Source organism: Oncorhynchus kisutch, linkage group LG18, assembly GCF_002021735.2.
Source record: "Oncorhynchus kisutch isolate 150728-3 linkage group LG18, Okis_V2, whole genome shotgun sequence".
Classification (NCBI taxonomy): domain Eukaryota; kingdom Metazoa; phylum Chordata; class Actinopteri; order Salmoniformes; family Salmonidae; genus Oncorhynchus; species Oncorhynchus kisutch.
The window spans coordinates 32,689,383-32,701,999 of NC_034191.2; the positions used below are offsets into that span (position 1 = coordinate 32,689,383).

Below are 12,617 nucleotides of genomic sequence, written 5' to 3' on the forward strand. Positions count from 1 at the left end.
GTCATAACTAGGGAAGGGTCGTTACATTAATTTGCCTTCTCTGCTTAGTTACTAGTAGCAAATCCTATTGATGTTAAGAGTTAACAAAGAGAGTTAACAAAGGTTTTGTCGTAGCAAAGGTTAGCAATGCAGCTAGCTAGCTGTGCAGCCAAACTCTCATAGACTCTGGAGATTTAGTGGTGCTAGTCATGCATATCACCCTTTACTGTATCAGTGTTTTATAGACTGCTACCAAACTTCAGAAAACTTATACCATGAGAGAAACCACCCGAACGAAGAACTCTGAAGAACTAGATTGTATCTGTTCAAGATGCTTCTTCTGACAAGCCCAGAGAGAAAACAAGTTTGACTTCTCCTGCACTGTACTATGATGTAATTTCCTTTGAAATATAAAATGCAGTATGTGTGTCTCCTTGGGAGTTAGCCTAGATATTACCACACTAACTGCAGAACTCTCTTTTTCTCTGCGTTTCACACACTCACATACACACATACACACACGCTCCTCTTGGATCCTCCACTTTGGGGTCTCTACTCTCTGCAGTCAGAGAATGATCCTAATTAAATGTGATGAGTGGTTTATCTAGTGTAGCATGTGACAGCCCTATAATCCAGCAGCTAGGTTTGATCATGTCTTGTTTGGTGGTGGAGGTAGGTATCACTAGGTCAGGTGTTATTTATGGGAGTGAACTTAGAAGGAGCTAAATGCAGATCTTTCTAAAGCACTTGTTTTTATTGTCTCCTTATCATGTCCTGTATTTACATAATCACCTGATAATAGGTAGTTGGTGATTACTGTGTGTTAAAGGAATGGTCGAGGAGAAGGTTTGTTGTCAATATTCTACTCCAATAACCAGCCACGGAAGGGGTCCCATATGGCAACCTATTCCCTATGTACTGTAGTGCACAACTTTTGACCAGGGCCCTATATCCCCATCTCCCACCTAGTATCTATTTTAGCACATTAGCTTGCTAACATTAGCATCCAACATTAGCATTGATAGTTCCATCAATTAACCTTAAGTAAATTAGTTGTTAGCACAACCAACACACTTGACATGCCTGGTTGCTTTAAAGTGTGTTTATGTCAAGAAATCAATAAAATACCACACTGTAGCAAAGTTATCTAGGTAGCTAGCTGTCGCACATCAACAACAGAGAAGGTCAGAGTATAGCCAGAAATGGATGTTGTCTTGTTGCGTGAACTAGCCAAACATTTTTTGTTACCCAAATGGACCCTGGTCAAAAGCAGCATAAAATATAGGGAATATGGTGCCAGGTTGCTGGTGCTGCATGCATGTGAAAGGCTTAGAGCTTAGAAAGCTCTTATGGCCACTTAAGACCCAACACTATCTACCATGTTAACAGCTTTTTAATGTCTTACTAATGAGCTAGTTCAGCAGGCTAAAGCCCCCCATATATTTTTATAGGCTAAGAGCTGTCTGTGAGGGTGACAAAGGAAGCCGATAAGATGTAATGGACAAGACACACCATAACCAACATTAGCTGTGCGCAGTAGATCACCTTCTGTGTGTCGAGGAACGGTGGCGATTTAACATGTAGAATAGTCTGGAAATGAACCGAAAATGGCAGCAGATGTTATGTGGTCAGAGGCGATATGACTTCCATCTGCTACTTTTAACCATTTGTCTGTGAGGTTTTGTCCTTAAGATACGACATCCATCCTGCTGCTGGGTTTAGTGGAAATATTCATATTCACTGTATTTGGGGTTCTTGGCTAGCTATGAGACCACGTTAGCTCTGAGACCATGTTAGCTATGAGACCACGTTAGCTGTGAGACCACGTTAACTCTGAGACCATGTTAGCTATGAGACCACGTTAGCTGTGAGACAATGTTTTGCAGGTAGATCAGCTTTAAAATTGTAGATAGATTGTAGCTTCCATCAATGTAATTGTCTGCATCACTTCCAATCCCCCATATAATGTTTTGCAAGTATATACAGTACCTGTCAAAAGTTTAGACACACCTAATCATTGCAGTGTTTTTCTTTACTTTTACTATTTTCTACATTTATTTGGGCTGCAATTTCTGAGGCTGGTAACTCTAATGAACTCATCCTCTGCAGCAGAGGTAGCTCTTGGTCTTCCTTCCTTCCAGTCCTCATGAGAGCCAGTTTCATCACAGCGCTTGATGGTTTTTGCAATTGCGCTTGAAGAAACGTTCAAAGTTCATGAAATTGTTCTGATTGACTGACCTTCATGTCTTAAAGTAGTGATGGACTGTCGTTTCTCTTTGCTTATTTGAGCTGTTCTTGCCATAATATGGACTTGGTCTTTTAACAAATATGGCTATCTTCTGTATACCATCCCTACCTTTTCACAACACAACTGATTGGCTCAAACGCATTAAGGAAAGAAATTCCACAAATGAACTTTTAACAAGACACACCTGTTAATTAAAATGCATTCCAGGTGACTACCTCATGAAGCTGGTTGAGGGAATGTCAAGAGTGTGCAAAGCTGTCATCAAGGCAACTGTTAAAAGCATTTCCAATGCTCTCACCTCAATTTGCTTTATATATAGCTTTAAAAAAAACTATATATATCTTAATTTCCATCATTAACAATTAATATGGCTGAAAAATCTTAAATCTAACATATATTTTGATTTGTTTAACCATTTTTTGGTTATTACATGATTCCATATGTGTTATTTCATAGTTTTGATGGCTTCACTATTCTACAATGTAGACAATTGTAAAAATAAAGAAAACCCTTGAATGAGTAGGTGTGTCCAAACCATTAAAAAGTACCATAGTAATTGAGTGTCCATGATATTTGCATTGCAACTAAGTAACCCTCCAATTGTTCTCCACTATTCCACCATTTGGGTTGTCATCCCAGTGACCAGCAGGCCACCCCCATCCCCCCGGATCCCTAGGCTCCCCGATAGGCCAGGACCCATCCTTTGAAAAGAGCACACGGTGCCACACCACAGAACAGAAGCAGAAAAAAACGCTAAAAGCATTTTCAATGCTCTCCCCTCAATGTGCTTTAGATATAGCTATTAAAAAACTATATATATCTTTATTTCCATCATTAACAATTAATATGGCTAATAATGTCGACAGTTCAATCAAAGGATTATTACCTATAACCAGGTATGCCATTGCAAGCAATTATTATTTTAGCAAACAATTATTATGATGCATCCTATATTGCCTCTAACATCCTTACCCCCTAGCAACAGATGTGGGATACACACGCACACAAACACACACACACACACACACACACACACACACACGCGCGCTCAACCCCTTTTCCCACAATCAACTATAAGCTCAGATCCTCAACTGTTGTTACATCCCAGAGCACCTACTCAAGAAAGGACTTGATTTACGAATGCATATACAGTTACAGCTGTTTGAGAAAGCATGCAAGATTGAGCAAAATTGGCAAAAATTGGGAGATGTCACCAATGTCAAGTCCTAGGTGATGGAGATCAGCTACACCACTTTCCCCTGAAACACACACACACACACTGGTCCCTTGTTGTGACCATGTTCCCAAGCGTCTCTGTGCAGTCAGACCTTTGATTATTTTGTGCAACCAGGGTCACAATTTTTATTTTTTTATTTATTTTATTTCACCTTTATTTAACCAGGTAGGCTAGTTGAGAACAAGTTCTCATTTGCAACTGCGACCTGGCCAAGATAAAGCATAGCAGTGTGAGCATACAACAAAGAGTTACACATGGAGTAAACAATTAACAAGTCAATAACACAGTAGAAAACGAAGGGGGGGTCTATATACAATGTGTGCAAAAGGCATGAGGAGGTAGGCAAATAATTACAATTTTGCAGATTAACACTGGAGTGATAAAAGATCAGATGGTCATGTACAGGTAGAGATATTGGTGTGCAGAAGAGCAGAAAAGTAAATAAATAGAAACAGTACGGGGATGAGGTAGGTGAAAAGGGTGGGCTATTTACCAATAGACTATGTACAGCTGCAGCGATCGGTTAGCTGCTCAGATAGCTGATGTTTGAAGTTGGTGAGGGAGATAAAAGTCTCCAACTTCAGCGATTTTTGCAATTCGTTCCAGTCACAGGCAGCAGAGTACTGGAACGAAAGGCGGCCAAATGAGGTGTTGGCTTTAGGGATGATCAGTGAGATACACCTGCTGGAGCGCGTGCTACGGATGGGTGTTGCCATCGTGACCAGTGAGCTGAGATAAGGCGGAGCTTTACCTAGCATAGACTTGTAGATGACCTGGAGCCAGTGGGTCTGGCGACGAATATGTAGCGAGGGCCAGCCGACTAGAGCATACAAGTCGCAGTGGTGGGTAGTATAAGGTGCTTTAGTGACAAAACGGATGGCACTGTGATAGACTGCATCCAGTTTGCTGAGTAGAGTGTTGGAAGCCATTTTGTAGATGACATCGCCGAAGTCGAGGATCGGTAGGATAGTCAGTTTTACTAGGGTAAGCTTGGCGGCTTGAGTGAAGGAGGCTTTGTTGCGGAATAGAAAGCCGACTCTTGATTTGATTTTCGATTGGAGATGTTTGATATGAGTCTGGAAGGAGAGTTTGCAGTCTAGCCAGACACCTAGGTACTTATAGACGTCCACATATTCTAGGTCGGAACCATCCAGGGTGGTGATGCTAGTCGGGCATGCAGGTGCAGGCAGCGACCGGTTGAAAAGCATGCATTTGGTTTTACTAGCGTTTAAGAGCAGTTGGAGGCCACGGAAGGAGTGTTGTATGGCATTGAAGCTTGTTTGGAGGTTAGATAGCACAGTGTCCAAAGACTGGCCGAAAGTATATAGAATGGTGTCGTCTGCGTAGAGGTGGATCAGGGAATCGCCCGCAGCAAGAGCAACATCATTGATATACACAGAGAAAAGAGTCGGCCCGAGAATTGAACCCTGTGGCACCCCCATAGAGACTGCCAGAGGACCGGACAGCATGCCCTCCGATTTGACACACTGAACTCTGTCTGCAAAGTAATTGGTGAACCAGGCAAGGCAGTCATCCGAAAAACCGAGGCTACTGAGTCTGCCGATAAGAATATGGTGATTGACAGAGTCGAAAGCCTTGGCGAGGTCGATGAAGACGGCTGCACAGTACTGTCTTTTATCGATGGCGGTTATGATGTCGTTTAGTACCTTGAGTGTGGCTGAGGTGCACCCATGACCGGCTCGGAAACCAGATTGCACAGCGGAGAAGGTACGGTGGGATTCGAGATGGTCAGTGACCTTCTATGACCTTCTATGCCCCCTCTCTGATTGTCCGAGTGTGACCCACTTCCCATGGGTTACTGCAGCTAGTGTTGCCAGCACTGCCACTACCTGCGTGGGGGTACCCCACCGGGAGCCACACCGGCTACCTACAAGGTCGTAAAGGTTCTCATTAGCAGCTTTGTGAATTTCCTTGTATATTATGCTCTCCCATCAGGGGGCTCTGGCTTTGTAGGACCAACCCTGCCAGGCAGGTTCAGAATCTTGAAGGGACTGTGCTGCTCTATGCACATTCCTCTTTCTGTTTTGGCTGCAAATAGGCAACTTACAGTAAGCACCTATAAAAAAGATATGGACTTTAGTGTATGTGTCGCTCAGGTGGGTGTCTAGGGTATAGGCTTGGGGACCGTTCCATCATGATAGGACAATAAATAAATAAAATGTATCCCTCATCCGCACAAAATTGAAAGCTCTCTCTCGCAACCCCTGCTCACAGACTCTGGGATATGCAACTGTTTCCTTTCTCACTCACTTAACACCACACTTTTCCAAACACAAAAAACACACACCGCCCCTTTCATCACAATACAGTACCGATGTACTGTGCCTTCTATGTCTTCTGTTTGCTGTGTTTCTTTATCTCCACCATGTTGATTGAGTACTTTTGTGTTCTAGTTCGTTATATTTGAAGTATTATTTGACTAGTTATCCTTTCTGCTAATGCCGTCTTATCCCTTTACAAAATACAGTACATGGACATTTAAATAAATATTTTAAAACATGCCCTATCTTGAATGGTATAGTGTAGTTATAGTTCATTTAACGATTGTCTCATTTTACTGCTTTTCTATCTATTTTTGTAAATTATTATTACATTCCCTACCATGGCTAATATTTGGCGTTCCATTATTCGACTCCTCTATAAGAACTTTGTCATTTTTAGAATAGCCATGGAGTGAGCAGTCTGTGTCTCGGAACATTTGGTTGTCAATATACAGTTTATCGACTACGAGAGCTACACGCTTCCCTTTTAATCTATTCTCCTTGAAGATTGGATACAGAACAGGTTAGCTATGAGACCATGTTAGCCGTGAAACCATGTTAGCTATGAGACCATGTTAGCTGTGAAACCATGTTAGCTATGAGACCATGTTAGCTGTGAAACCATGTTAGCCGTGAAACCATGTTAGCTGTGAGACCATGTTAGCTGTGAAACCATGTTAGCTGTGAGACCATGTTAGCCGTGAAACCATGTTAGCTATGAGACCATGTTAGCTGTGAAACCATGTTCGCTGTGAGACCATGTTAGCTGTGAGACCATGTTAGCTGTGAGACGGTGTTAGCTGTGAGACCATGTTAGCTATGAGACCGTGTTAACTGTGAGACGGTGTTAGCTATGAGACCATGTTAGCTGTGAGACCGTGTTAGCTGTAAGACCGTGTTAGCTATGAGACCGTGTTAACTGTGAGACCGTGTTAGCTATGAGACCACGTGAGCTGAGACCACGTTAGCTATTAGACCACGTTAGCTATTAGACCGCGTTAGCATTGAGACCATGTTAGCTGTGAAGCCATGTTAGCTGTGAGACCATGTTAGCAATGAGACCATGTTAGCTGTGAGACCGTGCTAGCTGTGAGACCGTGTTAGCTGTGAGACCGTGTTCGCTGTGAGACCATGTTAGCTGTGAGACCGTGTTAGCTGTGAGACTGTGTTAGCTGTGGGACATGTTAGCTGGTTGTCAGAACCGGGTTGAAACCCAGTCTGTCCTATTATCTGGCTGTGCTGTCCAGCTGCAGCTATGATTGGGCTAAGATGAGACCAGCCTGGTTCCTCCTGGATGTTTACCAGCATGTCTGACTTCCTGTAGCCCACAGCCCAATCACAGCTGGCCCCATACGTCACATGACAGCCTATTATCACCTCGTAAATCTCAGCAGATCTCAATAAACTTCTCTTTCATTCTCTCTCATCGTGCTAACATCGATGTGGACGGTCATTACGTTGGAGAGGAAAGAAAGGAACGTAGAAGGAAACCAGACGTGACCAGTTGGTTTGGAGTGAGAGAGTTGAGCGCTAGTCATTCCTACTAATGCCATGTGTTCTGTGCCACATAGAGGGAGCTATGGGCTGTTGGAACATAATGAAGATGATGAGAAAGTCTGGCTGCATCTCATATGGAAGCCTATGTCCAGGGCCTTCTGGTCAAAATGAGTGCACTATATAGGGAATTGAATGTCATTTGGAAAGCAGCTTTTTGTGTTGTAACACTCTCATAACTCTAGTCACGGGAATACTGGAGTAACGGCACAGTCTTAATGATTTGATATTGAAGTTCTTTTATTTTTAGTCGTTGGTCTCTCCACTAGCTGCAGCTGGTCTGAATCAAGGGCTTTGTTGGGGTAGATTTCCCATGATTCCTGTGGTCAATCTGAGACACGGATACACACCCTCCCCCACTGACCAATAGCACTGAGTGTATTAACAATGACTGCCAATATACCTTCAATGGCTGCCTGTTGGCCAGGGTGATGGAGAAGGCAGAGAAACCATTCTCCAGTACATGTATTTTAATGGCTAATTAGATTGTCTTAGAAACACATGAGAAAGCAAAGGCTTGGGACCCAGAGTGAGTCTCAGTGGCATAATATTGGCGTAGGGCGCATCACAAATGGCATCATATTACCCACATAGTTAGTGGCATCCTATTACCCAAAGGTAGTGCGCTATATTGGGAATGGGTTGCTATTTGGGACCCAGAATGAGTCTCGGCCTTATACAGAGAGTCTGGGACCCAGAGTGTAATATTGACTTGGCTTCTGTTCCTGTGTTATGGTGGAAGTATGAAACATGCTATCAAAGGTCAATATTTGGGTTGTAAAGTCATATATTTCTTGTTTTATCCATTGACTAGGTACGCAATTACTGTAATATCAATAGGAGGCCTTACTAAACTCCTGTGGCCTTTTTTTACCATGACAACATGGCGGGCCATATTAAATGGTCTCATTTGGTTCGGGGGCCTTGTGTTTGACAACCCTGATCTAGGAGCTGTCTGTCTGCTAAGTCTTTAAAATCAGTTATATACTGAACATCATACTCTATCTACTGTATGTACGTAACTTCTGTTTCTCCCTCAGCCAATCGGAGCGTTGAACCCCAAGCGTGCAGTGTTCTATGCAGAGCGCTATGAGACCTGGGAAGAGGACCAGACACCCCCATATCACTACAACACCCACTACTCCACCGCTAACTCCACCATGCTCTGGCTGCTCAGGATAGTAGGTACTCTGTACCCCATCCACCCAATACCCTGTTCCCTGTACCTGGAAAAGGGGTGGTTGATCAAACAAATATATAGGTTCATTATCATTTCTACACTTTATATCTGACTTTAGACTTGTGGAGACAGACGTATGTCATTCTTTATCCAAAATAAAATGTTCTAAATGGTAGCTAGTACAGTAAGTTAGTTAGATATTGAGTCACACAGTCCACACAGTTGAAAGCACATTGATACCACCTAGTGTTTAGTAAATACCAGTGGAATCTAAATTGTGAGATATAGGGTTACCCCTCCTGGGGTTTGTCCATATCTGATATGTTAGGCAGCTCGTTAATTGGAGAAAGCTTGATGGGGAGTCAGTAGCACCCCCCTGTCCTCCCTTTGCCTGCCACTCTCCCCCTCCTCTCCGCCTCTCCTCCCTAAATCCCTCCATCGAACCACTGTCTCCATCTCAGACTGGGAACACCACATACAGTATCAGCAAATTAGCACCGTCGCTCCCGGCTACCAGGAAGCACAGTAGTTAATAATCCCTAAGGCATTGTGGGTAATGTACAGTAGGGGAGGACAGACAGACAGACACGCACGCACGCTAGTCTGGCACAGGAACATCAGATATACAGACACAGAAACACATCATTGATAAAGAGGTCAGTGGAACTCAACCCAAACAATGGAAATGCCATGCAAATGCGTGGAGGAAAGATCCCGAATCTCCTCATTGCCCCCCAGGAAAATTATTCTACATTTAGGCTATTGTTTATATGTTATGCAGCCAAAGTCGGACTTTAGTAATCACATTGTGGGCCTGTGACAATACATGACAATCATGACGGATTTGACAAATATTCACTTTGTTAGATCAGATTTGTCGAATGTGAACCAATCTGGCATCCTTCTTCTATCCCCCACAGTCTGCGTTCCATTGACCTCTTTACCGAATCTAGGGTTCCAATAGAGATTCTCATTGCCCTTATCTCTGTCACAACCAGTAGAATTCAGCCATTAGCTCTCCTTAGGGGAGCATAAATTATTCACTCCGAACATGCAATAGAAAATCTAGTTCACTGACAGTATGGTTTGGTATGGTGGTGTTATCTGTGTTCTGATATTTGTGTGTGTTTGTGTGTCCATGAAACATCCTTTGCTCAATGTAAAATGTATGTATGTTTTTTCTTGCAGGAGCCTTTCACCACGTTCTTTCTGAATGCTAACAACAACAAGTTTGACCATCCAGACCGGACCTTCTCAGCCATCACCCGCTCCTGGAGGCACTGCCAGAGAGACACCTCAGACGTCAAGGTGTGTGTGTGTGTGTGTGTGTGTGTGTGTGTGTGTGTGTGTGTGTGTGTGTGTGTGTGTGTGTGTGTGTGTGTGTGTGTGTGTGTGTGTGTGTGTGTGTGTGTGTGTGTGTGTGTGTGTGTGTGTGTGTGTGTGTGTGTGTGCGTGAGTGGGTGGGTGTGTGTGTGTCCATGAAACAACCTCTACTCAGCGTAAAATACTCTGCATCTACAGTGGGTCTGATGCATTCCCTGTTCATCGGTATACAACCCAGAAGGAAACGTCACAATAAAACATATACCATGAATTATAAATAACACTGTGCTCAAACTCTGAGGAACAGAGACATGGTACACAGTGAATAACTAAAGCACTTACAAATACATAGTTAATTTATCGCTTATATATTTTTTTTAAACATTACTTTAGAAACAAAGGAGTGCTGTACTGTATGTGAACAAAGGCTGAAGACAAAGAAAGAAAGAAATCCTCTCAAAGGAGCAGTCAGAGGATGTGTCCCAAATGGCCCCTATGGGTCCTGGTCCAAAGTAGTGCACTATATAGAGAATGGGGTGTCATTTGGGATGCAGACAGAGGAACGCTGAACCACCACAGCCACTCTGTAACACAGCGGGAACAGCTCTGACCTCAAAGTGTCAGATATTTCTAGAACACCCCACGTCGGGTTAGTGTTGCCCCAGGCAATTAATAAAGCATTAATGACAAAAGCTATTTAAAATGTAGTGTTTTATGTCCGGACAGGACTTTTCCTGGGCTCGGCTTGTGGTGGAAAGGGAGAGAGCAGCACACCAGCTAACATGCCCTGTTAACAAATACATGCTACTTTAAACTACTTGTATGTCTGTCTGCCTGTCTGTTGAAACACACAGAACATGGCTGCTGGTCTATCAGCACGAAGGAGAGAGTGACAAGATATTACAACAGCAGCTGTGTTTCATTATTCTGCTAAATTGTTTGATCTACACACTCAGTTCTACCTACACACACAGTTCTACCTACACACACAGTTCTACCTACACACACTCAGTTCTACCTACACACACAGTTCTACCTACACACACTCAGTTCTACCTACACACACTCAGTTCTACCTACACACACAGTTCTACCTACACACACAGTTCTACCTACACACACTCAGTTCTACCTACACACTCAGTTCTACCTACACACTCAGTTCTACCTACATACACAGTTCTACCTACACACACTCAGTTCTACCTACACACACAGTTCTACCTACACACACAGTTCTACCTACACACTCAGTTCTACCTACACACACAGTTCTACCTACACACACAGTTCTACCTACACACACAGTTCTACCTACACACACAGTTCTACCTACACATTCAGTTCTACCTACACACTCAGTTCTACCTACACACACAGTTCTACCTACACACACTCAGTTCTACCTACACACTCAGTTCTACCTACACACTCAGTTCTACCTACACACACAGTTCTACCCACACACACTCAGTTCTACCTACACACACACAGTTCTACCTACACACACTCAGTTCTACCTACACACTCAGTTCTACCTACACACTCAGTTCTACCTACACACACAGTTCTACCCACACACACTCAGTTCTACCTACACACTCAGTTCTACCTACACACACTCAGTTCTACCTACATACACAGTTCTACCTACACACACTAATTTCTACCTATGCACTCAGTTCTACCTACACACACACAGTTCTACCTACACAAACACAGTTCTACCTACACAAACACAGTTCTACCTACATACACAGTTCTACCTACACACACTCAGTTCTACCTACACACACTCAGTTCTACCTACATACTCAGTTCTACCTACACACTCAGTTCTACCTACACACACTCAGTTCTACCTACATACATACAGTTCTACCTACGCACTCAGTTCTACCTACACACACAGTTCTACCGAGTTTGCCAAAAGGCACCTAAAGAACTCTCGGACCATGAGAAACAAGATTCTCTGCTCTGATGAAACCAAGATTAAACTCTTTGGTCTGAATGCCAAGCGTCACATCTGGAGGAAACCTGGCTCCATCCCTAAGGTGAAGCATGGTGGTGGCAGAATCATGCTGTGGGGATGTTTTTCAGTGGCAGGGACTGGGAGACTAGTCAGGACAGAGGGAAATAGATCCTTAATGAAAACCTGCTCAGGACCTCAGACTGGGGCGAAGGTTCACCTTCCAACAGGACAGCGACCCTAAGCACACAGCCAAGACACTTAGGTACACAGTTACCTACATTCACAAAGTGTTACCTACTGTCGTGACGTTGTATTAGTTAATGTTACGACTGTTGTTCATCGAATGATTAAAAGTTTCTAATTGCGTGATTAACTGAATCAAGCAATTATAAACTCATTAACCTGGGGCACCATGGGAAAACTAGATTTTATTGAGTTTCTATTTTCCAAATTAACTCAAAGAATATCAGAATATCGATTTTACCACAGCCGCTAATTATCCAGTTACCTCTACAATCTCGTTCTGAACGTCGTATAGTCTGTGAATCTACACGGACCCGGGTCTCACCAATGAGTTTGTACCACACCAATCTTACACATAGACAAAACACATTATAGGCTATTGATTAGAACTCAGTATAACGGGCCAACATACTATGGTGTGTGTTACCCAAAATGGGGGTGTCAAAGAGAGAGAGGAAAAAGAAAGTACACGAGAGAAATATACATTTGGGTGAATTTGTCAGCTATGCTATTCTAACCCTAGCCTTGCCCCAAACTGCCACTCTTATGGGTTAGAATATAATGATGTAATTACGTGGGGATTCTCTGCGTAGACCGTT

General features: G+C 43.2%; 1 protein-coding gene across 1 annotated transcript in view; it reads left to right on the forward strand.

The window, feature by feature from the left end:
* Window positions 1–12,617, forward strand: part of LOC109909410 (neurobeachin-like) — a 322,523-nt gene that overhangs the window by 270,181 nt on the left and 39,725 nt on the right. Inside the window, 2 exon segments of the mRNA XM_031795281.1 lie at window positions 8,341–8,481; window positions 9,669–9,788. Coding sequence (XP_031651141.1) covers window positions 8,341–8,481; window positions 9,669–9,788 — 261 coding nt within the window.